Source organism: Lytechinus variegatus, chromosome 11, assembly GCF_018143015.1.
Source record: "Lytechinus variegatus isolate NC3 chromosome 11, Lvar_3.0, whole genome shotgun sequence".
NCBI lineage: Eukaryota > Metazoa > Echinodermata > Echinoidea > Temnopleuroida > Toxopneustidae > Lytechinus > Lytechinus variegatus.
In genome coordinates, this window is record NC_054750.1 from 13,124,375 (window position 1) to 13,152,032 (window position 27,658).

Here is a 27,658-nt window from a genome sequence, read left to right on the forward strand (position 1 = left end):
TGGAAAAGGTGACTTTTCCAGTAAAAGAGTTATATGTTTCTTTGATATAATGTGATTCCTTGACCAACTTCATAAAGCAATTTGTACCTCCACCCTCCATTTGCTTTTATTCTCTTTTTTTTCTTCTCACTTCACAAACTGAGCTATGATAAAATGGAGAGCATTATGTATTTTCAAATTGAAAAGGAGATAATTCATTTCAGAAAGGTCACTTATAAAGGTATTGTGCGTACATTTTTTATGTAATCGCTCATATGTACATCAAGGCCCTGTCTTACAAAGAGTTGCGATTGATCCGATCAACCACAACTATGGAAAGCCAGCAGCATCAACATCTAAAATGGATGTTTGCTCAAAATATTTTCTAGATATGCTGTAAATTCATACATTCATTCCTTTTTTTTATTTCAGTGTGCTTCTCTTTGTGTACAAACAAAGGACATTGTGCAAATTTTTTATAGGAAAAATTTATCAAATCGCTGGATTTCCATACAGTTGAGGTGGATCGGATCAATCGTAACTCTATGGAAATCCATTAGTGTCATAATTTTTTCTACAGGAAATTTGCAAAATGTCCTTTGTAAACAAAGGGGAAAACTCAAAATTGTCAAGAAAACAATGAATTTATGAATGTACATTATATCTAGAAAATATTTTGAACAAACATGATTTATAAGATGCTGACGTTGCTTGCTTTCCATAGTTTCGATTTGTGATCAATCATAACTCTTTGTAAGACAGGGCCCTGCTGAATTGATTCAAATTGTAATTTGTCATGAATACAAGTAGTACATTTTGCCAGAGTACAGACAATATTATTTATTTTGTATTTCTTGAGATGACAAATAATAGCCCAGAAGAATGGAATAATAAGATGCAATTAAGAAGAAACCAACATCTCAAGAAAGTTCAAGTGCAAGATTATATTTCTGTACATATGTGTATGTTTATAAAGATTTCAATTACACATTGAGGATCTCTAAATTTATTCTACAGATTTGTTTTAAGGTGTATTTTGTTTAGTACCAGAGTCCATATTGTTTTAAAGGGCTGCTCCAGGCTGAAAATCATTCACAAAACAAAATACTGAAGATTTCATCAAAATCTGACCTATAAATTCAAGCAATATTTTATAAAAACTGTTATATGCACATCATCATGAATATAATAGGTAGGCAGTGGGCCGTTGATGTTTCCCCACTTTCCTTCTTATGAAATCAGAAGTATGTTATATTTACATGCATTTACATGTATGTAGTCTTCCATATTAGTGAAATTATTTGCAGCAATGATTATCTCACAAAATTTGAAGAAATAGAATTTCATAAATTAATATACAGAAGAAAAATGTGGGATAAGACATGATTATCTTTCTCATTGCATATTCATGAAGAAATGCAAAGAACTGTTTCACTGAAATGATGCAAAAATTTCAAATGTTATGATTTTGTTATTCCTTGTCTGATTTTGATGAAAAGTTCAGTGTTTTGTTTTTTCTGAATTTACCATATCTGTTGAAACCGTATAATTTTTTTAGCTTGGAATAGGACGCCTTTATGAATGTTCCAGGGGTTAGGTAAACCTGGAGGTTAAGTTGGTTTTTGTACAGTGCATATAAAAAGTTACATTTTAGGAAAAACTGACCGAGTTAGGATTCTAAATATGAAGAAATAGTTTTTATATTTATACTAGATGTTCTCAAGCCTGTCCCTTCAGATTGCACACAAAAATACTAGATTGATGTTTATGTCTGAATAAACATTGACCTTTTTATCTGGGGTGTGAAATAATTGGTTGCAAATTTTTTTTAAATGGCACAATAAAACAGCCGTCTAAATTTGGTACCTGGTCCCTTATAGTATGAATTGCACTTTGCACATTAACCTACTTTCCCGGGGGAGGGGGGGGGCAGTGGCACTCACATATATTGGTGGTACAGGGACATGCTGCTTTGATGACCCCCTTTTTCTAATTTTCAGTTCTCTATAGTTCCTCCTAATGGCAAAAGTTCCATTCAGAAGCCACCCCGCCCGGTATATATTCAGTTCCCAAGACCTTTGTGGACAGATCCCCATTTCATGGTTTCGTGAGGCACACCCCCATCAAAATATAATTTGAGTGCCCCCCCCCCCCCCCGGCCTACTTTTATGTTATTTGTTAATTTCATACAATTCAGATTTGCAATTCATATTATACATGATAGTTTAATAACTAATATTTAGATGATAAATCACTCAAATTACCCAAAAAAAAGAAGAAACATAGAAACAGCAATCAATATGCCAGATATTCAGTCAAGAATTTTTACTAAATGAATTATTTTCTTCACTATGGAATAAGCATTTATTTTTCAACAAAACGTGTTCTATTGTTCTAGCACACTTCTCTGCTCTTTTTTTCAGGTTCATTATAAATGAAAATGGAAAGGTTGATAATTTAGTCCAGTGGCGACAGATGGGGGGCTTGGGGGCACTTACCCCTCCCTGCCAATTTTTCACGACCAGAAAAAAAAAGAACAGGAAAGAAGAAGAAAGATAGAAGAGTGAAATATATTGATATTTTCCTGAATTTTATGTCAAAGTCTGTCAATAAAATTGGATATTGTTTGTAAAATTTTGGTCACTCGCTAGCAGCTTTAATATATTTTGCCCAATATATGCCATATCTTGCCCCTCAAAAAATTTTACTGATTATTCCACTCACATAGTCAAACATCTATTCGTTGTCTGTATCTCACGCCCGAATCTCGGGGTAATTTTACACATCCTTAATCCCCAGTCAATCACAGAGCAAACCACTGATAATCTATAGTTTTCAGATCAGTATAGCAAACAGAATACTAGTAGTACTATCAATCGAAGTAGAGGGCGTTAACACTTTTTTTAGTTACTATCACAGATGGGCAAAATATGATCTGGGAATGATGGAATTGAAGAAGTATCTCTGAGACTGAAATATGCATTGCTATGCAATAAACACAGAGAATTTCAATACGAACAATTTCAAGGGACTGTATACACGAAAAGGGATCTTTTTAAATTTGGTTTTGAGACATCATTTTTTTTTTCCTTTTTGTAAAAAAAAAAGAAGTTAAGTCTTACCAACATTTATTTTTTATTGTCCTGAAGTTAAGCGATTATGGGAAGAGATGAGTAAAACATTTCAACTGAATGAACTTGGTAGTGACAGTTGGAAAACAATTTTCATGGGGATATCTGGAAATACTACAATAGAGTATCTTTTTCTTTTTGTTTCTTTTTTATAGTTTTTATTGGGTTTTTCATGATACTAAAAGAGTATATTTAATAAATTGTATTATATTCTTGATTAGGTATATTTTTTTTAGTTCAAGAAAACGGAATATTGCCAACCATACAGAAAGTGACGCGTTTTGTTAAAGGATATAGAGATACGGAATATCAAATAGCGTTTAAATGGGGGAAGCTGGGGACAAGCACTTAAGAAAATGGGAACAGATCAATGCATATCTTTCTTAATACTATATTATTGGTTGCTTCATTTTTGTTTCTGTTTTGTTCTGTTTATTTGTTCAAATACAGATTTTTTTCTTTTAAAATGATTTTATTGATAAAAATCACATGTAATAGTTACATAAAATGTAAACAATGTCATACAAAGCATAAAATATTTTCTTCAACAATACTGTTTTCAAAAATACACAAATTTTTACTTTTACAACGCTTCTCTATTTCTAAACGATTACAAAGATGTAACAGGTCACTGCCGTACCTTTGCATAGGAAGCTCTTTATGGGTCCAAGAAATTATACACCTTCGGACCTTTTCTTTCCTCAAAACTCAATACATTTCTTAGAATTTGCGTAGAAATACTGGATCGCGCTGTGCGATGGATGAAATAATGTTAATTTTCGCGAGCTGAAGGTTTGGTTTTATTTTTTATTTTTTTTTTTTTAGAGAAAGAGAGAGATTTGATTTAATGGAATGGGTATCCCACCCGCAAGCTGAAAATAATTTTATTTGAATAACTAAGCCTATAGTAAATTTCATGGAGAAAAATACTGAAAAAAATCTTCAAAATCTGATAACAATATGAAGTTAGTGATTTTTTTTAATTTCAAAATTAAACTAGGCCTACATTTTGTGAAAACAGTTATACGTCGATAATAATATCATGTCACCACTTTCCTTTGTCTTATGTTCAAGGGCACATGCAGAAATTTGAGGAAGGCAGGATGTATACACGTAAAAAATAGAAGAAACTCAAAAGTGAGTGAGCGAAGCGACCACTCATTGAGGTGCATTTTTAATAGTGAAATTGAAGGATTTTGTGCACACTTTTGTGAAAATTTTCAGTAAAACAAAAGTGCAGTTTTTTTTCAAAATTTTTTGGGGGGGGTGGGCGCAATACCAATTCGGGGTCATATTTGTTTTAAGAATAGACGCCGGCCCCCCCCCCCCATTAGGCTGTGTACGGACGTGATTATGTTATTACATGCAACCACAATAATTATTTCAGATTTTCATGCATGTGTGTATGTCTCCCTGAATGATATGTTGTAGCGATGAATATGCATTCAATTTGTCAATCCGATTAGGACAAAAAAAATCGTTACCTGTTCAAATCATAGCATTATTTTCAGTCTGGAGTACGATTTTGAAATAAGCTGAAAATCTTTTCTTTTTTTATCTGGAAACGGGAGAATTTATGCACATGATGAATAGGATAACCAGATACGTTACCGTATCCCTATCTCGGAGCGCAACCAAAAACATGTATTACAAAAAATGCTAGGCGTTATTTATTTTTCTTGGGAATAGAAGGCAATGCGAACACAAAACGCAAGCTTAGTGAAATTAAAGTTTGTCTATTAAACCAATTCATCTTAGTTTCCCATGCAAACACTTTATTAGTTTTTCTTCTTATTTTAGTTTCTTCGCGTGCACTTACTCCAAAATTAATTCCTGGCTACGCGGTTGATTTCTAAGGCATGTTTGTATTTCACAAATCAAATGATTCAAGCGCGAGCTGAAAATTTTCTGATCAGAAAAAGGGACATTTTGCACTGATTTAGGAATTCACGGAGACATATCTCATCAATCCACTAATGCGAATAGCGTATAAGCACGGATCTATTATATTTTACATGAATACCTTAAAATGGGGCAATCACTTTAGGTAGTCATGAAAAGAAGCATATGTCACTACATAAAACAATAATAACTCGAAGTGCGAGGAAATATATTTGGTGTATAATGACTTGAAACAGACAATGCGAGCACCAGGAACAATGAAAACATATTTTTTATATAGGCCTTATATGTTTCAAACGTTATGAAAAAATGTTTCTTATGTGATAAAACATAACATACTGATATAAATTTATAATAAACAATAATGTCTTCTTTCCCACTAAGTTTCTCTTCCTTTTCTCCTTTTCCCTTGTGTTTTTTTTAGAGGGGGGGGGGTCAGCCGATTGCAGGTGTCCCCATGCCCCCCCTCCCGTAGTTGCACCACTGCGCGGACCTTCACGAGAACAGTACAGTCATGCCAGTCATGCTTGCAATAAAAGCTTATTGGCTAAGCCTATAGGTCTATTAAAATATTCTAGCTCGATTGCATCAAGTATTTAGGCCTAAACAAAAGGAATTTTAAAAAAATCTGACAAGGTAATCTGAAGTCTTCTGGGCTATAATTGGCAAATCACTAAAATTCTCTATCCTTAGAATAATGAAACAATGAAATATTGTTTGACTATATATTTCTATATTTACAGATTTGACAGTATATAAGGACCAAAATCATAAATTAAACAATAGTAATTCCACATGTTCAGGGAGATATAAAACTTTTTTGTTCGCAGGAAAATGATGAGAAAATAAAAATATTTTATCATATTTCATATACAAAACAAATAGTGAGTGATGTCATCGGTTCCCTCATTTGCATCGGACGGGATGCGCATAAAACTATTTTGTGAAATTAAGCAAAAATTTAAACTGTCATTACTTTCTTAAGTTTACATCTGATTTTGATGAATTTTTCAGTGCTTGTTGGGTTTTTCTCTTTTTATTCAATAAACTTTTTGTTGAGATGGTAGAAGCGGATCTAGAGGGGGGGGGGGGGGTTGCAACCCCCCCCAAGAAAAAAAAATCCGGAGACCACTTTTTTAAATCTTATCTTTTTTTTAAACTTGTAATTTTGTTTTATTCCATTTCTATGTATTTATTTCATTTATTATCATTATTATTATTTCTTTTTTTTTGGGGGGGGTATTTTATTAAATAAAAGTATTAGGCTAACAGTGCTTATTCCAAGGTCCCCAATTCTTTGCATCTGTGTTGTTAACTGGCCTTACATTGCAGGAAAATGCAACTTAATTTTACAAATTTTCATGGGGGTTAATTTGGCAACGACCTCTATACCAAAAGTGGTGTTTCAGATGCAAGAAAACGCCATTTTCACACACAGATTTTCAAAAATTTTCCCTACTGTGGGAGGGGGGACACCCCCCTCCCCCTCGCTCGCTCCGCTCACTTGGACACGGTTGCTACGCTCCCTCGCATACCACCCCAACCCCCCCCTTTATAAAAAGCTGGATCCGCCCCTGGATGGACTTGTACTTTAACAGTTCGGAGTTGAAATTAAGTTGTTCACCGCCAGAAAAAATGTTGATTTGAATAAATATAGAAAAATCCAACTAGAATAACACTGAAAATTTCATCAAAATCGGATGTAAAAGTAATGATAATTTCAGGCTTTGCTTATTTTTCACATAACAATGATCAGTGACATTCAAATGAGACAGTCGATGATCTTAATTCACTCACTATTTCTTTTGTTTTTTATTGTTTGAATTATACAATATTTCATTTTTTACATAGGCCTATTTGACAAGACCAACTTGAGTGAACCATATAGTATTAAACAATGCTAATTCGACAGGTTAAGGGAGGAATTAATGGTTGTTTCACTTGACAACAAGGAGAAAATCAGAATATTTCATAAAAAACTACAAAAGAAATGGTGAGTGAATGGCGTCATCAGTCTCCTCATTTGCATCCCGACCATGGTGTGCATACAACTGTTTTGTGAAATTAAGCAAAACTTTTGTCATATTTTTATTTCACAATCGAATTTGATGAAATTTTCGTTATGCTTGTTGGATTTTTCTCCTTTCATTCGAATCATCTTTTTGTCGGGCTGGACTTGTCCTTTAAGTACTTTGGTTTCATTATGATTAAAAATACGCTGAACCGTCATCCACAAGTTAAGTTTAAGAAGGGTTTTAAGAACTCACTTAAAAGTAAGCCCTACTAGTACTGTGTGCTTCATTTTATTACAGAGTTCCAAGAAATCTTCCCAATAATGACAAAATTGCCATTTCACCGCGATCTCCCCTAAATTAATAAATCGCTCTCATTTCTTTAAAACAACCTAACTGATTGTCAACGAATGTGCATTGCTGTTCATGCTTGACTGTGTTCGTGTGTATTTTTATGACAAGGGATTTTTTCATAATTATTCATTTAGTTTCTCCTGTGAAATTCAGTGTGTGGCGCCTAAATGTGACGTCATATCGCAAGTTCCTGCCGCGATTTCCCATAAATCACCGCGCTGATATGTGAAAGAAATATCCGCGATGTCTGGATACTGCTTTTCGAGCAGGAATACGGCACTAGGGCTCCGTTTGGCTGCTTAGAAATGGTCTAATGCCGCCAACCCCGAGTCAGATAAAGGAGCTGCTGCTCAGTGCAATCGACAAAGATGAAAATGTAAGCATTCACTTTTCGTATTTTTATGAGGATTCCTCACATTTTGACTTTATTCGACAGTCTTTCATCCACTGATGCTTGCAATGATATTCCGCCATAGCCAGCCGCGTGCTAAAGACGATCATTTTTTTTGGAATAAATGTCGCAGATTTCGGCGAGAATTCGTCGCAAGTATTGCCTGTCAAAAGACGTCGCCATATTCAGATTGAAGCTTGACTTCTGTAGACAAAACTGGTATATATTCCAAGTTGACTTAAGGCAGATTTTAGGTCAAATTTAGCGTCAATTTGGATGTTGTCACGATTTTTTAGAACGGCGAAGGTCCATGTACACGGTAAGCTCGCCTGCCGCAGAATGAATTGTTGACCCATTCGGGGCCTATGAGAGGTCTCGCCGAGCGCATGCGCAAGACTAATGGGATCCCACGTCGGTGAATACATTCAATAGAGTTTTTCATTATGCAGCAGGAGAGTCGAACAACGCTGCTCGGGCTCCCAGCCACAGCGGCTTGATCAGTCGGAAATGAACCGCAGGTTTGGCAGTGTGGCACTCCGCTCCTTCGCTCTTTCAGCTGGTGTGTATTTGAATACATAACATGTATGGCCATGCCCATTGCATGACTGGTACACATTCATGCCTGCTGTATGATGGCTTTGCCTTTGCTTTGGCTTGGCTTTTGCCAGCAATTAGTCAAGACTAACATATGTTCTATCAATATTTAATTAAGAAGATAAATTTTTACAAGTAAATTAACCTTTGCTTTGGAAGTTTTGGGGAAGAAAGGAAAGAGTAGGACTAGCTAGAGAGTGTGAGTAGCCTGGGGCGTTTTGGGGAGTGAAAGTTATATACTGTACGTAGTCACTCCCCACTAACGCCTGGGTTTCCTCCCTATACTTCCCCACATACGGGTACAAAACCAGAAACTTTCGCCCCCGAGAATTCTACTTTCCCTCTAAAAGATCTAGCCCTAAAACATGTACATGGGGTCCAACTTCATTTCCAACATTTCAGCGATATTGATTTCATTTTTAAAGAAGAATTCATTAAAAAAACGAGAGATTTGTTTTGAAAAGATGGAAAGAGCTTACTTCCGTGTTTACGTCGCCATCTTGATTTCTTTGTCTTCCGCTTGGCGACAGCACGCAAATCGCGCGATTTGATTCTGAAGATCGTAGTCACTCCCCACTAACGCCTGGGTTTCCTCCCTATACTTCCCCACATACGGGTACAAAACCAGAAACTTTCGCCCCCGAGAATTCTACTTTCCCTCTAAAAGATCTAGCCCTAAAACATGTACATGGGGTCCAACTTCATTTCCAACATTTCAGCGATATTGATTTCATTTTTAAAGAAGAATTCATTAAAAAAACGAGAGATTTGTTTTGAAAAGATGGAAAGAGCTTACTTCCGTGTTTACGTCGCCATCTTGATTTCTTTGTCTTTCGCTTGGCGACAGCACGCAAATCGCGCGATTTGCGTGCTGTCGCCAAGCGGAAGACAAAGAAATCAAGATGGCGACGTAAACACGGAAGTAAGCTCTTTCCATCTTTTCAAAACAAATCTCTCGTTTTTTTAATGAATTCTTCTTTAAAAATGAAATCAATATCGCTGAAATGTTGGAAATGAAGTTGGACCCCATGTACATGTTTTAGGGGTAGATCTTTTAGAGGGAAAGTAGAATTCTCGGGGGCGAAAGTTTCTGGTTTTGCACCCGTATGTGGGGAAGTATAGGGAGGAAACCCAGGCGTTAGTGGGGAGTGACTACGTACAGTATATAACTTTCACTCCCCAAAACGCCCCAGGCTAAGTGTGAAGAGATTCCAAGTTCCAACTTCAGTCAAGACAAGTCAGTGATACTATATTATAGGGTCTATTCTGATTCTGAAGATCTAGATCTAGAAATTTTCTTTTTATGAGTAGGATCTAGACATAAAAAAAGTCGATCTAAAAGACTAAATATAGTCTAGTCTAGAGATCGTGCACATTTATAGTAGATGGTGGAATTGGAACACTGTTCTAAGCTAAAGTCTTTAAAGGGATGGTCCAGCCTGAAATATCTATATCTTAATAAAGTAAAATTCACAAAGCAAAATGCTGAAAATTTCATCAAAATCGGATAACAAATAACAAAGTTATTGAATTTTAAAGTTTATCAATATTTTGTGAAAACAGTTATATGCGCATCACCATGGATATTCATTAGGTTTTCTTTTCTTTTTCTTATGTTATTATACTGTACATGAAATCATAAAAGTTTAATTTTTCATATATGTGTAGATGATGCGTCTCCACTATGATGAAATAAGTTGCAGCAATAAGTACTAATTAATGCACTTAATGAGTTGTCAATCCAATAGTTCTTGGTAGACAATTTTTTGATAAACCTAATTTCATATAATAAAATACAAAAGAACAAGTGGGGATATGACATCAGCCAACCTAATGAATATTCATTAACTGTTTTCACAAAATATTGATAAACTTTAAAATTCAATAACTTTGTTATCCGATTTTGATCAAATTTTCAGCATTTTGCTCTGTGAATTTTACTATATTTATTGAGATATAAATATTTCCAGCCTGGACCATCACTTTAAAGGCTTCCTCCGCTGTGTCTCTATTAGAGATTTATAAATCGTAACGTCTGCTGCCTTTGCCTGCCTGTACCTAGATAGGATTCGTACCAATCGATGAATTCTTGATCTGATTATATATGTTGGCAATTTCATGAAATATTCCAGAATCCAATTACTGCAAGAAAGTGTGGAAGATATATTCCTGGCCATAAGTTAAAAAAAAATAGAATCAAGAGCTTTTGCAAATTATTTTTTACTAGGTCAGTGTCTAGGCATATAATGCCTAGAAACTGACCTAGTAAACTGGTCAAATAGATGCTCAGATAAAGGAATTTGACACTTTTTTAATTTCTAGGATTTTTCTTAGATTAAGTTCAAACATCTAGAGGCGATTCATTTATTTCATCCTTGGGTTTTAATAGAAATATGGAATGAAAACGAAAAGAGGGATAGGAGGACAATGCAAGTAGTAATGCACAATGAGTATTTTAACAAAAGCACAAGATATAATATACAGGTAGGCCTAAAGCATGAGATGGATAAAGAAGGCCAATTTTGTGAGATCAAAGGTAAATGATATGTCGGATGAAACAATATTTTGTGATCAAAATTAAATCATTCACACCCCAAATATGAGATTGATAAAACTTAATTGCATATTGCAGTTTGGATTTGTCCCAAAATTATTGCATTTCCAGATTTACCACTCATCCTTAATTACCCCTTTTATAGTTTGGATTCAGAGAACCTTATTTCTACTTTTATATCAGTTTTATGAAAGCATAGATCTTGATGAGGGATGCAAAACTAGACTTACAAAGTTTAAAGGGGAAGTCTACCCCAACAAAGTGCTGATAAAGGGGGGGGGGTAAACAAAATTGATTAACACTGAAAATTTCTTCAAAGCCAGATCTATGTAAATTTTCATTTCAATTTATTTAGAATTTCTGTATAAAAAAATATGATTGCTTTATGAATCAAGATGCAGGGCTTGACATTGACTTTAAATTTTGGTAGTCAATTGGCGGACCAAAAATTACTTATTTTCAATTTTGGTGGACTCAACACACAATTTAAGTGTGGTCCACATTAAAAAAAAAAATGAAATTGAGCCTACAGATGATATTTTTCATTGCTTTTCCTAATGCATCAGCCCAATACCTACACATGAATGTTGATGAAAGGGAAGATCGTTTCAAACACAAGAAAAATTAGTCTCCCAGATGCATCACTTTGATGTGTTTGGAAGATGTGTCTTTTTTTTCTACTTCCTCCGCATGTACAGCATGTAGCCATATGGATCCACATAACTGTAATATTCAATGTTCTATTTTCTATAATGCATACAGTTGGTGGACATAATTTTTTTTTTATTAATGACTGTTTTCTCTGGAATTTTCAATATCATATACCTCTTCAGGTTCAGAGAACGCTTTGGAGCTGCTATCTGGTGGGAGGGGTCATATTTGTTGGGATTGTCATGTCGGGTTGTGCCATTGTGCCTATTAGGTCATAGGCATAGTGGCAAAGTTTGGCATGGTGGTCCTGTGGCCTGTATCACTAAGCGCTAAGATGCGTCTTAAGCATCCATAAGTCCGGTTATAGGACTTAGCGGGAGTTTCACAAAGACCACTAAGATGCGTACCGTACTTAGTACCCATTTAACTAAGTTGCATACAGAGCGTGGCCTACGTCTCGTCAAGACGACACGTAGGAACTGTTCTTAGTGTAATGTCATATTTCCTAGTGGCCACAAACTGCAGGAGCGCTTCGACTTCGACCCTTTTAGTCTGGTCTGTTAGCGTCAAAAATGCCCTACTTGTGGACACGGTGGACAAAAGCATGATTTTTTCTCCAGACCTTTGTTTATGTATAAGAATTAAGAATGGGGTATGCTCCAAAAAATCTGGCTGCAGGAACAGTGAAAAAATGGGTGAAAACGTCAGAATTTATGAGTTCAGATTTGTCTGATATATAGACTAGTGCTAGTGCAAAACTCAATAGCAGTGCATTATTTTGCATTGGATTAGTTCTTGAATTCAGACCCTTTTTGAACAGATCTTCTGTTTGTCCTCGCATCTCAATGCACCAAATATCTGAATGAAGATGCTAACCAAGCCGAAGGGTGACAGTGGAGGGGGTTGAATGTTGGTGTGTGTGTACATATTTTGGTCTTGGGGTAAAGGTGTGCAAGACACATTTTTTGCATGTGTTGGAAATTGTGTTGCCATGGTAACAGTGTATTATTGCAAAAATAAGGTAAAAATCTTGCAGTTAGAACCACTTCCTCTGTTTTTAACCGATTCTCATGAAATTTGGCACACACATTGGTCTTGAGGTGAAGATGTCTAAGACATACTTTTGTGTGTCTTTCAGAAATCTTGTTGCCATGGTAACAACATATTATATGGTGAAAATTTGGGGAAAAACCTTACAATTCAAACTGTTTCATCAGTTTTCAATCAATTTTCATGAAATTTGGCACACACATTGGTATTGAAGTAAAGATGTACAAGGCACTTTTTGTGTGTGTTTCCAAAATTGTGTTGCCATGGGAACAACATATTATATGGCAAAATTTAGGTAAAAACCTTGCAATTTGAACTACTTCATCAGTTTTTTGTTGTTGTTGTTTTGAACCAATTCCCATGAAATAATTATGGCTCACACATTGGCCTTGAGGTAAAGATGTGCAAGAACCTTTTGTCTGAGAGTGCATTGCCTTGGTAACCACATTTAGCCAGAAATATGGGGAAAACTCATTGTGGATCAGTCTACTTCTCAGTTTTCAGCCTGTGCTCATAAAAGTTGACACAAATATTCATTTTGGGTAAAGATTCATATTCAGTATTAAAAGGGAATCAAGCCTTGGTCATAATGTTTTGTGCATGGAAAGGAGAAAAATAAGAATGGTGAAAGTTTTAAAGAAATCGGACAAGCAAAATAAAGTTATGGCTGCTTTAAAATTAAGATCCCTAAGGCTACTAGTATGTAGAATTCAAATTGGCAACTGGGTAAGTAAATTATGACAAGGGGTGGGGCCGCAAGGACAACTTTCCCATAAGACTAGTAGTTATCAGGATTTTTGGTTTTCTCCTAAATCCCTATTCCATTGGGGCCGTAATATAAACCTGGTAGTATGTTTTGTGTCCTCATGAAAGAAAGATATAATTTGAAGTAAAACTTTTGAAAAAAGAAATTTTAGCTAATTAATTATTCCAGTACATGGAAGAGTGGTCCTTGCCTTCTTAAATCACTGTGACATCACATATGCGGTCAATTTGAAGTCTTCATGGGTATAGTGATTACCAATGTTTATAACTTTAATATGTTCACAACTTTGTTATGGTTTGTCCGATATTGTTCAAACTTTGACCTATAAACTTGTCTGATTTTTCATTTTCCTCTAAAAACATGTGTTTATTTGGGTTTGATTCCCCTTTATAACGTCATATAATAGCGCAGGGTATTAATCACCTTCAATAATATTTATAGGCTTTTTTTGGGGGGCGGAGAAGGTCCTTAAAAACTGACAACATAAAAATATAGAAGGTTAAAGGCCATGACCATGAGGAACTTAAACACTCTTAAAAAAACACCCCTTACATTTTTTATATTTTTTTTTTGGGGGGGGGGCTTTAGAAAATTGCCACATAAAGATTAAAATGAAATTATAACGACTAGGAACTTAACCCCCCCCCAAAAAAAGGGGGGAAATCCTTTACACTTCAGCATATTAATTTAAAGCCTCAAACATTCTGCTTTGAAAAAAAAAAGTTTCCGGTGTCCAATTAATCAATGTTTTATTTGAAGCATGAAGCAGGGGCTGTCACAGAAATATACTGAAAAAATTAAATGAAAGAAAATATAAGGCTAAAATCTATTGTGCACATAGGTATATTTTTGATATGGTATGTTACTGAGTCATGGATTTGCAAGTGAATTTCTAAAACAAGTGCAGATATTTTTGTATATATTTATATTTCTATAATAATTAGTTGCATGATTAAAGGTACACTTTAAAATATGTCAGAAAAAATATACTTAGAGAGACAGGAAACAGAAGGAGATGGCATGGTGAAGCTCAAAATCAAGAGTGATGTGAAAGTTAAAAAGAAAGAGTAGGAACGGAATATGAATATGAATAAAAGACTGAGTAGGAGAATATAAATAAACAATGGTTAATTGGGTACTGTAAACAATTTTTTTATCAAATCAGAATGCATTAAGCTTCAAATGAATGGTCTGAAGTGCAAAGGACTCTTACCTTTGAAGGGGGGGGGGGGATTTTCTGCTAAAAAGTATTATCAGCCCCCTATTTTTTCAGGGGGGGGGTGTTAAGTTCCTAGTCATAATCCTTTAACTGTAATTTTAATGAGGTCATTTTCTAAAGACCCCCCCAAAAAAAAGTAATGTCTAGCTTTAAAAATGCATTGACCCCTGAGGGACAAAGGTGTAGACTGGTTTGAGCATGGGGAAGTAGAACTAAAAGTGGTATGGGGAGGGGTGCACATCTTGGGGAGGTGGAACTAAGGTTTGGAAAATCAGCTGTTGAAAGTAGAAGGGGTACACATTTTGTTTTGCTTGCCAGTGTTGGAACTCCTCTGCTTCAGCGGAAGGTTTCATATTCACCCAGTGTACCTCCAGTCTATATGCCCTTAAGGGGATGTGTTTTTTTAAGAGTGTTTATCATTTTTATGTTTCTAACGGCCACTGCCTTTAACCTTCTTTGATGTCAGATTTAAAGGACTAATCCTGCCCCTTCCCCCAAACCCAGAAATATTAATGAAGGTGATTAATACCCCCACATTTTAATGCAGAGAAGACATTTAGAATTTAATATGAATCTTTACCCTAAGATGAATATTTATGAGCACTGACTAAAAACAGGGGAAGAAGTTTGATCCACAATAAGTTTTCCTACATTTCTGGATATCATATGTGGCTACCCTGGTAATGCACTCTCTGACAAATGCAAAAAAAAGGTTCTTGTACATCTTTACCCCAAGGCAAATGTGTGAGCCAAATTTCACAAGAATTGGTTCAAAACTGATGAAGTAGTTCAAATTGCAAGTTTTTTACCTAAATTTTGCCATATGATAATTTGTTACCATGACAACACAGTTTCTGAAACACACACAAAAAGTGCCTAGTTCATCTTTACTTCAATACCAATGTGTGTGCCAAATTTCATTAGAATTGATTGAAAACTGATGAAGCAGTTTGAATTGTAAGATTTTTTCCCAATTTTCACCATATAATATGTTGTTACCATGGCAACAAGATTTCTGAAAGACACACAAAAGTGTGTCTTAGACATCTTCACCTCAAGACCAATGTGTGTGCCAAATTTCATGAGAATCGGTTAAAAACAGAGGAAGTGGTTCTAACTGCAAGATTTTTACCTTATTTTTGCAATAATACACTGTTACCATGGCAACACAATTTCCAACACATGCAAAAAATGTGTCTTGCACACCTTTATCCCAAGACCAAAATATGTACATGCACACCAACATTCAATCCCCTCCACCGTCACCCTTCGGCTTGGTTAGCATCTTCATTCAGATATTTGGTGCATTGAGATGCGAGGACAAACAGAAGATCTGTTCAAAAAGGGTCTGAATTCAAGAACTAATCCAATGCAAAATAATGCACTGCTATTGAGTTTTGCACTAGCGCTAGTCTATATACCAGACAAATCTGAACTCATAAATTCTGACATTTTCACCCATTTTTTCACTGTTCCTGCAGCCAGATTTTTTGGAGCATACCCCATTCTTAATTCTTATACATAAACAAAGGTCTGGAGAAAAAAATCACGCTTTTGTCCACCGTGTCCACATAATTCCGCTAACTGACCAGACTATTTGGAAGTCCTTGCTTCTTTTTCTAGGCGTTTCCTAAATTTTTTGAGGAAAATGCATATTGTTATTTATTTTTATGAATTGCCCAACATCATGTCATTGCCTGTCTGTACACTACAAAATATGTTTATAGTAGAGAGAGGGGGGGGGGGGGGGTAATGAGCACTATTTTTTGTACTCAACACCCACCTCCTCCCTTGAGAAAAAACAAAAAGGTAAAATTTTGGTTTATCTTTTGTTTTTGCCGAGGTATCAAATACAACTTCCACTGCATATATTTCACTTTCAATATTTTACTTCTATGTTGTCTTAAGAAAAAGGTTAATACCATACCTTCCCCATTATCCTCCTACAGTAGTCAAAATTATGTTAAAGTGACAAAATTCCTCCTCTCACTTTTTAGTCGCAGACGAGGCAGACAAAAATTTGCGGGAAATTACTACTTTTTATCTTCACACAAGGTCGAAGGTCACGAAATTAGGCTTCGTAGACTCAAAATCGAGACGTTTTATTGTTGAAGACGCGTCGCACACAGCACTTAGTAAAGAACTGTTTAGTGGAACTGACGCACCAACAGGACGTCAGTAAGACCCGTCTTAGTGTATGATGCGTCACAGCGACACTAAGTCCTGTTACACTAAGTACTGTTTAGTGAAACAGGCCCCTGGTAGGTGTGGCTTCTCTTACTGGATGGTGGCTCTAGGGTGTTATCTGTACACTGAGGTCTTGATTATTACTTTTTGGAGGTGGAGTCAATTCAATTTAATTTATTCACTTGATTAATTTATCCACGTAATAGCTCCTGGTACCTGCTTGAGTACCCACCTTAGCTTAGACTGCATTGTTCCACTGCGGGTGACACTTTGTTTCATACAGTGGGTCAGTGGTTGGTGTTGTGTTGTGGGTGCTCAAGCATGCTGACAAGGGATATTTATGGGCAATTCCACAGGTTGGTGGACATGAGCTTAAAAATTCAAGTTAAATATTTTGTTGAATTTTTTAATACTTTAAGTCCTTTATACATGATAGTTTCAGGAACAAGAAATAAAAATTTTATTTTCATATGTATACTTTGGAAAAAAATGGTCAAAAGTTGTGTCTTCCATTTTGTACCAAAATACAAGAAAAATAGTGAAAAATGAAATATGCCTTATTACCATTTTGTTATTGCAACAACATACCACTTTATATATTTCTGAAGTTTAGAAGGGTCAAATTACTTAAAATACACAACAGCTTTTCAAGTAAATTTGTAGTACTCATTCAAAACTGAATATTGCAACCTGTTGAGGTGATGTAACGTGAGTAACCGAAAAAACTGACTTTGTTTTCTGAGAGAAAAATTCTTCACAGGTAATTGGTGGGATTTTAAATTCTCTTCCTTCAAACAATCTTTGACACAGTGATGACTATCAAAATCATTAAAAAGTACAATTTTTTTATAAAAATGATGAAGAAAAACTGTAACGTGAGTAACTTTGTAACGTGAGTAACCATCAGGTAATGTGAGTAACCAGTAAAAATTATTCAGTTAGGTAACATTTTCTGTGGGATGTCAAGTTTTAAGTCTCATGGTGAGTTGTGAAGTTATTTTTGATTAATTAAAAGCAAAATGAGGGTACACCTCTTTGATGTGACTCTTTGTTCATCAAAATATCAGTAGTCATACAATCACACAAAAAAATGAATATTAGTAGAAGTATTCACAATGCGAGAGTGCATTAGTAAGGCTTGGTTTTGATTAACCAAACTTCTGAGTGTTCGAACAACACATTGAATGCCCTTTATACCTGTAACCCTATCTAGACTGGGTTATTTTGGGAGTTGATATGGCCGGGGGGGGGGGGGGAGGGGGTGGGGGCCTCTCAGGCCCTTCTTGAGATCTCGGCCATTAGCCGCACGATCACGCCGAAAATTTGCGTGCAGGTTGTCTTGGACATAATCTTCAATAATATACAGTAATTTATTTCATGCAAATTGGTACTAAGCAATTATGCTAATTTATGCATAATTAGTAAGCAAAATCATACTTTCCCTCCTACACCCTAATAAAGCTCCAATTGTTCAAATTTTTGGTATAAAATCTCTTTTTGATGTTCCTAGCAATGAATTTTACACACATTATTGAATTTTTAATGACATGTGTGTTGTTAACCATACATGGACAAAATGTAACGTGAGTAACCGTAACGTGAGTAACCACATTATCTGCACCCCAAGTAAAAACCATGTGTTCTTTATTTTTTTAATTATATACAAAGTTTGTCTCCCTAATATACTTCTTTGAAATGGATATAATCAACTTTCATAAAAGCCTTGCATGAGGAGACTTTTCACTTATGTCGACTTTTCATTTAATGCATGTCCAAATCATGTAACGTGAGTAACCGACACATTCCAAAGATTTGCCAGGAGCATAATAAAATTTCCCAAGTTTTGTTTTTATACAAAGGATAGTCAGACTGTGTACTTTGTTGTGATAAGAAGATGTTAAGTTCCTATCAATAATAATGGAGTTACAGGTCCAAGTATGAGTCAAGGTGTCTCCAAATGTAACGTGAGTAACCGTGGAATAGCCCTTATGTATATTTATTTTATTGATATATGAATATGATGCAGTATTTGGTACCCTGGGGTACCAAATAATAATCCGCCATTTTGTTGAATTATTCATTTTATTTTTTGCGCTGTACCCTGGGTTACCAAAAAATGTGTACAAGTATATTTTAATGTTTTGTACAGATTTTTTCTTTCTTTTTAGTGATCTTATGTAACAATTAATGCATGCAAATGATAACTTTATTCTATTTGTTTACTATTATTGGCATTAGATTGTATCAAAGAGAGGAAATAGGCGTTGTGATCATTGTCCCCATTCATTGACATGATTGTCGCACCGATCGTACAACCGTGATCACCATGACAACAATGTAACTGTACACTATTACAACACGAGATGGCGCTGCACAACGCGGTACCCCGGTGTACGGCGTGGTGCATCATATTTATTATTTTGATGTATTTATAGTTGTGTTATTTTTGTTTGCACTTTCTGTTAATAAGAGTCTGAGGACAATTTTTGTGTTTTTAATCATTGAACATGACAATAAAATAATTGAATTTAATAGAATTTAATTTACATTTTTGAAGGTATTAAATCAATTGTATGTTGCTAGAACTTACATGTATTAAAGGTTTTTCATACATGTAATTTGATTTTTGTTCATTTTTATTGTCTCGCCTGCATAGCATAGTGAGAATATAGGCGCCGCTTCTCTGTCGACGGCTGCGTTGTCAACATTGAATTTTTTAATGAGGTCAAGTTTTTGAAATCTCATCATGAAATTTATTGTTTTTGGTAATCAAGTATAACTGATCATTTTGCATGTGTTTCAGGTCGCATTTATAACCAAGGTCAAAGGTCATTTAGGATCAATGAACTTTGACTATGCTTCCTTTGGGGTATCAACATGGAAACTTTATTAAGGTTGAGATTTTGAAATGCCATTATACATGTAACTTCAAAAGTATATTATTGATCTAGATTGAGAGTTTTGTGGTATCAAACATGTAGGTTAGTCTTGAAAAGGACAGTTGGTTTGTCTTTCTAATAATAGCTCTGAAAAGAATTTTTAGTTTCAAGCACATAACTTTGCTCTTCATCAGAGCAATCCTTAGTCACAGAAAAACAGAAAATATTGAGGAGGAACCGTTGATTCAACAACCACCCCCCCCCCGGCATTTTTTTTAGGGTTAAAAGTATATTGTGGACTTGTGTCATGAGGACATAAGTGTAGTTAAATAAATTACTGATTGTTTTGTTTTCAAGTGACACAAATCTCATGGCAATAGTCCTACCTCTTTTTCAAAACAAGAATCGCAAACAGAAAATTTAGAAAAAGTGTAACAAACCAACTTTTTTGCTGGACGAGTTGCCCATATGGATTGTGGTTGTAATGTAGGTTTTGTAAAGAGTACCGAAGTGTGACGTCATCAATCTTCACTTTTTGCATTTCATTTTTTTCATATACCATATTTTGGTAGAGCATGATGAAAAACCCCCACAACCCAAATTTTGTGGGAATCGGTCCATGGAGCCCCAAGATATGACCTTATGAATTGAATATATACATGTAATTAACCCCATTGAAGTCAATATATGATTGGTTCTAAATGTTAGGAACCAGGCCAATGATACATTAACTGCAATTGGGCTAATTATGTATTCATGAGGTCATATCTCAGGCCCCCATGGACCGATTCTCACCAGATTTTGGAAGTGGGTGTTTTTCATCATGCTCTACCAGAATATAGTATCTACATGTAAACGCTAAAATGCAAAAAAAAAGTTTATTGTGACATTATCACTTCGGTACTCTGTACATGAACAGTTGTGTTCACAGTGCAGCTCAACTATTTAGTAAGGGTCCACAGAGCAATTTCTCGACTCATGATGATTATGAGTACTAATTTTCAATTTAAAAATTATTTTGGGTCTTCTCTCCTTTTTTCTGATCTTTTTTTAAATGCAGATTGTTGACATGGGCAGTGTTACAAAAGCAATCTCTCTTCTGGAGAGCAATCCAATCACCAAAGATGCTCTGGAGGTAAGTTCCTTCTGGATTTATGCAAAGGAGAAACTATATAAAGGCAAAACTTGCTAGTATGTACTATAAAATACACAAACTTTACAAATACTATTTTCCTTTTACTGACAAGTTTTTCTTAGGTAACATTTACCAGAGTTACTGCTGATTAGCCAAGGATTTCTCTATGTTTTTCAATTGAGACTTGAGAGAAAGAAGATATGCTGAAAACCTTTATTTATTTTATATTAAAGGTCAAGTCCACCCCCAAAAATGTTAATTTGACTAAATAGAGAAAAATCAAACTAGTATAACAATGAAAATTTCATCGAAATCGGATGTAAAATAAGAATGTTATGACATTTATAACGTCATAAGATAAGTTTCGCTTATTTTTCACAAAACACAACTCAGCGACATTCAAATGAGACAGATGATGTCCCTCACTATTTCTTTTTATTGTTTGAATTATACAATATTTCATTTTTTACAGATTTGACAATAAGGACCAACTTAAAGATAAATTCCATTATTGGTAACAATCTCAAAATGACTTTTTACAGAATCTAATATAATGACCACCCAAGTGTCTGTATGAATAAAGAATATGTGCCAAAGGATTCTGGAATAAATTGTGTAATTGCTGAGAAATAAGCAAAATAAGCGCGGATTCGGTCACTTCCGTCGGGTCTTTATTCCAGCAATAATAATACACTGTCCCACGTGTGCCTATCTCTGTTGGTGATCTTCAGTGTGAACATTTTTCAGCGTAGATTTCAAGATTTCACAAAGTTCAGTTTATGTAACTGTACCAGATCTAGATCCTCGATGATATATGACAGTTAAGCCTGGTTTTACAGACTTTCTCATGAAATCAGTGTTAACTGCAACTACTGGCATTTCTCTTGAACTGAACCATATATTATTTAAACAATGGTAATTCCACATGTTCAGGGTGTAACTGATATTTGTTTGACTTGACATTGAGGAGAAAATCAGAATATTTTCATAATTCATAATATAGTAAAATACGGTACTAAAGAAATAGAGAGTGGATGACGTCATCAGTTTCCTCATTTGCATACCGATCAGGATGTGCATGTAATTGTTTTGTTAAATAGGCGAAACTTAAATGTCGTAACTTTCTTATTTTACATCTAATTTTCGATTAAATTTTCAGTATTTTTCTTATTGGATTTTACTCTTTTTGTTCAAATCAACTTTTTGTTGGGTGGACTTGACCTTTAAGGCAGCAATAAGCACTGGAGGCATATTTTCCAAATGTAATTTAATTATTGTGCTAATGGCGTTCCACAAGAATAGATGATGATAAATCATTTTGAAATTTTGATAGAATTACTCATTCTACAAGCAATATTTGGAATTTGGCACACCTACATTGATCACTCTTGCAGTGAATCTATGCTACATTTAAGATATTTGTTTTTGGAATGTGATAGAAAAAATGTCACTACCATAATAAAAGTATTCATCTCATAACTTTACCCAGTACCAAGTCCTTTTAAAACTTAGAATATATCATTCTCTTATTTTTTCTTTGTCTTTAGGAAACAAGACTCGGAAGGCTTGTCCAAATTGTACGTAAGAAGGCTACAACAAGTAATCTCAAGAAACGATGCACAGCTCTGATAAAGCAATGGCAGTCTCAGTTCCTTCCACCAAGTGCAGTCAAGCCTTCAAGGACAGAGTCTCCTGTACCAAATCAACAGGAGGCCAAAGGTCAGGAAGGGTCATCGACCTCTGATGGACAGAAACCAAAGCCTACAAAGCAGACAGTAAATGCCACCCCTGTGGATAAAAATAAAAGTGAAAATCTGCGAAGGAGAAAAAGACAGCCCGAAAACTCTGACGACCATCCATTTCTCCTTCATCACAGGCTCCCCCTTCTAAAAGGTTAATATCATCTCAAGGGCAATCTCCTCTATTGCAAGGTGAGGGAAATGGACAAGATGACTCTGGTCTCAATGGAATGTCTTCAAAGAAAGGGTCAGAACCTGGGAGAAAAAATATCAAAGATTCAGTTAAAACTGCTTCTCCTAAGACCAGTGCTCCTTCACCTAAGCCTAAACTCAGCATTAACAAAGACAAAGGTTCACTGAAGAAATTAAAGTCGGAGAGGTCTGCCTCTCCCAAACCTAGCCCAAAGGATTCATCATTAAATTCAGTATCTCCTTCACTGCAGCGCAAATCAGAGAAACATGTGAAATTGAAGGGAGTATCACCTAGTGTTGCAAAGGTACAGTCTGACAAGCCGGGGAAAGTTTCACCAGCTCCTCGTTGTGTAGCCATCGGAAAGAAGAGAAGTTCTTCCCATGAACAATCTCCTAGACCAGTGAACGATTCATCTTCTTCCAGTTCACCAGCTGTTACATCTGGACCTTCTCTGAAATCCACAGGTATTTTCTCAACAGACTGGGACTCTGCTGGTTTCTGCTTCGGGGAAAGTGGTGGGGAATCCTCCCGGAGTGCAACTCCCCAGGATGTGTGCAACACCCCTAGTTCTTTGAAGCCTTCCTCAATTTTTGATTTAGATTTTACTGATCCTGTTTCATCTCAAGTGTCAAACAGCAGCCTGTTTGACAGACCAACATCACCATCAAGCTTTGTTGAGGAGCGACCTTTGACACCAATAATTAATGCATTTAGTGAAGAATATCCTGAGAGGACAGAATATAGTCATCCTCCGTTTGACCCTCAGGAAGAGGAGGACGAAGATGAAAAGGAGGAGACAATGGTTAATGTGATGGAAACCCTTGAAGATGAACCCATGAGTCCTCGGTGCCCTGTGCTTGAGGGTGATATAGATCGCATTCACAATGAGGAGTGGGAGGGGGTGAATGGTTGTTACAATGATACAGGTGAATGGTTCGACTGGATGCAGTGCCTGACTGTAAATACAGATGAGGAAAATTCTATACAAATTCTACCGTATGTATGTATTGATTAGCAAAATATGGATGTTTATTGTAAGTTATTTTCATGACTTGAGAGAGTGAACCATTTTCCTAATTTCCTTTATTTCTCCATTTTTCTTGTTGTTTTTTCCCAGGTCAGATATTTTCTTGGTGCAAATAAAAGGGAACCTCGGAAAGTGAAATTGAAGTGTATTTATTCATTGGAAAATTGTATTGGACAGAAGATACAGACTTGAATTGACAGTTACAGTTCTTAAATTTTTTTAGAACCTAAAAACAGCAAATGTCCTTAAATTTGACTTGACTGATATAAGTTATGCTCAGGTGGAATACTTTTTGTAGGTTGATAGAATACATCACTTTGCTAAAGAGTTAACATCTGTAAAACAGGGTAAGATTTTTCTGTATTTGGGGCTTTTTTAAATATTTTTTTACCAGGAATGATCTAGACTGCCTCCTTCATGCGAAGAACTACTTTGTTACATTCATTGTCTTATGGTATGAATTTGAAAGATGCATTCAATTAATATACAAGGAGGGGAAATAAAATTGTCCCACTTTCATAGTGAAGTTTAAAAAATGTTTACATAGGTATTAGAAATTTACATTGATTTTATACCAAAAGGTCTGATCAGCAGCAGCATCAATCATCATCATAATCATCAACACCATCATTATTATCATCATCATAATCATCAACATTATGACTTCATCCACTACACCATCACCATCATCACCAATTCACCATTATCATCATCACCAATGACCTTCATCGTTATCATCATCATCACCACCATCATCAGCAATTCACCATTATCATCATCATCACCACCATCATGATTTATAAATTGATTTTTCATTTGATCTATAGGGGATAGTTAAATTATTGAAATTTGTCTGAGGTCACTTGCAATACAGAGCTTTAGAGAAATGAAGTGGTGATATCACAATACCACAATATTTTAGAAATAGATACAATGTATATGTGCTTTATTTTTGTCTTTACTGGGATTTTTTTTTTAATTCACTGCAGCTTTCTTCACATCAAAAAACATAGAAAATGGGAAATTATAAAGTGAGTTTCTTAAAAATAAACATGTTCCTAATGATATGTGCCAAATTTTGCTTTTGATATTACTCGAGACAAGTTCTTAAGCAGACAGAATCTGCTAAGTATAGAATTTTTTTCTTTATTTTACATGTTATATGCACTTATGCAGGTCTACTTATTGTACAACGGTATAAACAAATTCTATAGAGTATGATTTCCTATTGAAATGTAATGATAATAGATGTACACCATGTGTAGATCCAAGCTCAATGTGCATGTAATGTATGCTATTGAATTGCAGTTTCATGACCATATTTCAAACTTTTCTAGTGTAAGTAGGTTCATGTATGTTTCTACAGTCAGCTCAGCCATATACAATCTATAGAATGCAATGTAATGTATGAATGAAGGTAATCAATTTTATGACATGACATTGAATGAACGAACAGACAAATGTTGTCTATTAAGAAAGTTATTATAAATTAAAGGCTAAATTTCTTTTACACCACTACATACATACATTTAATGACAGGGGCAACGACATATTAAAGCAACCTGCCATTGACAAATCATGGGGAAATTGAATCAATACGAAATTAGAAAAGGCCAATTGACTTGCATAATATAATCCGACTGTCATGAGAGCCCATCGGACTAATGCGATAAAATTTCAGACAGCACAAATTTTACTGAACTTGTGATCACTATTTACTTTGGGTCGTAAGTTAGTCGTCGCATTTCCAGTTTCCAACAATCCCAATTCCTAGACTCTTAGCAGGTCTGTTGATTGCTAAACCAAAATAAATATCCTCTGTGAAGTTACATTTATCAAGTGAAAACAGGCAGTTTCATTCTGGTTAGTTAGTCTACTAACTATGGCTCTCCTAGACCTCCCAGACATGCCAGCGGAATCCCTTCTCTGTCCTGAGATTGGCCTTGAATTCCCCATGATTTGTCAATGGAAGGTTGCTTTAAGAGATAATGTATGCTGATAATATGTATTTATAAGGAAGGTTCGTATTAAACCTGGATGTTTTAAAAAGGTTGAAAATGATGCAAATAGCAAACACTGTTTTTTTTTTCATGAAATGAATTGAGTTGAACATGTGACACAAGGATATGCATAAATATTTATCTTAGTTCTGATGATATCGTACATTTTGTATCCCCCTAATTGCTCTTGTTGGCATTATTTATTTTTGTAAAAAGAAAAGACATTGTGCTTGACTTTGAAAAGTATTTTGTTAGTCTGTATGATAGTCTGTTGGACAGAAGAGGTATTTTTGTACTACATTTATTGTGTGTGCATAATTATTTCAAAGTGTGCATTACATCAGCAAAAACTAACATGTTATAGACCTGTATTAGGTACTACAAGGTGTAAAAGAAATAGGATCATAAGCTTGAGTATTGATAACTTGACAGTGGCAAGGAAAATGTGGTTACAACTTGCTGACGAAGGTTAAATTATTGTTGGTTTCAAAGTTTGATCCCTCCTGCATAATGGCACACACTTTATGAGAGTAATCACATGTACACTGTCAGATAATATGGGAAATCTGTCCTTTAATAGTACCCAATGCATCAGAAATACACTCACCGTGTATTGTGTATATTGGGCTTCACCTTAAAAATTTGTCTTAAAGGGGAATCCAGCCTTGGCCATAGAATGTTGTGTTGGGAAGGAGAAAAATGAATCAAACAGAATGGTGAAAGTTTGAAAGAAATCGGACAAGCAAAAAGAAAGTTATAGCTGCTTTAAAATTGAGATCACTAATACCATGTATATTTCGAATTGGCAACTGGGTAAGTAAATTATGACAAGGGGCAAGGACAACTTTCCCATAGGCCATGTACTTTATTATCAGGGATTTGTGGTTTTCTCCTAAGTACCCATATCCCTGGGGCAGTAATCTAAATATAACCCAGGTAGTATATTGTTTAATGTCCTCATGAAAGAAAAATGTAATTTGAAATAAAACTTTTGGGGAAAATGACATTTTAGCCATAATATGTATTGGAGTACATGGAAGAGTAGTCCTTGCCTTACATCACTATGACATCACATAAGCGGCCAATTTGAAGTCTCCATGGTATAGTGATTACCAATATTTACAACTTTTTAAAAATTCATAACTTTCTTGTTATTTGTCCAATATTGTTCAAACTTTCACCCACCAACTTGTCTGATTTTTCTTTTTCTTATAAAAACAAGTTTTTATTTGGGTTGGATTCCCCTTTAACAACTGTAATCCAGTGATACCATAATTTGTCATTGAAAAAAAATCTAAGTTTTCCAAGTGTAACAGTTGCACTTCAAGTCCAAGACTTTATCATAGATTTGACCAATCAACTTGTGTTATGTTTTCAAAGGGATAGTGTGAATACTTTCTGGATGACTAATTGTGACAATCCTGGCTTCCATATAATGAAGTTGATCTGAATCAATTGATTTTAAGTTAAAATTTTTAACTGTTATCTTTACATGTACTGGTACTTGGATGGGAAAATTTGAGTCAAAAGTTTGTGTTACATATATTGAATTGATAATGCCAAATATCTAAAATTCCTAAGTAAAATACATTCCTCTTGATGTGACATCAATGCATTAGAGATTTAGTGGTAGAGGAAATTAGTTATAATATTTTAGAATAATTGAAATATCTATTAGCAAAACAATGTGTAGCATAACACACTTCATTCTGTTTGCATTGGTTTATACTCTAAGGATAATTTTTGGTCACATTTAGAAAGAAGAAACCTTTAGGAATTGAAATGTTTGGATTCATGAATATTATTTCATGAAGTGTATTTGAAAGTTAAATAAAACTCATTCAATCAAGCTAGAGTCTATTAAATTTATTACACAATATTTGCAAAAATAAATA

The 27,658-nt window shown here is 35.0% G+C and overlaps 1 protein-coding gene across 1 annotated transcript; it reads left to right on the forward strand.

The window, feature by feature from the left end:
- Positions 1-7,499: 7,499 nt before the first annotated feature.
- Positions 7,500-24,404, forward strand: LOC121424127 (mediator of RNA polymerase II transcription subunit 26-like). The gene is given in 4 exon segments (XM_041619725.1): positions 7,500-7,754; positions 20,730-20,804; positions 22,352-22,651; positions 22,654-24,404. Coding segments are annotated over 4 exon segments (1,536 nt in total). The 5' UTR covers positions 7,500-7,691; the 3' UTR covers positions 23,752-24,404.
- The last annotated feature ends 3,254 nt before the right edge of the window (positions 24,405-27,658 follow it).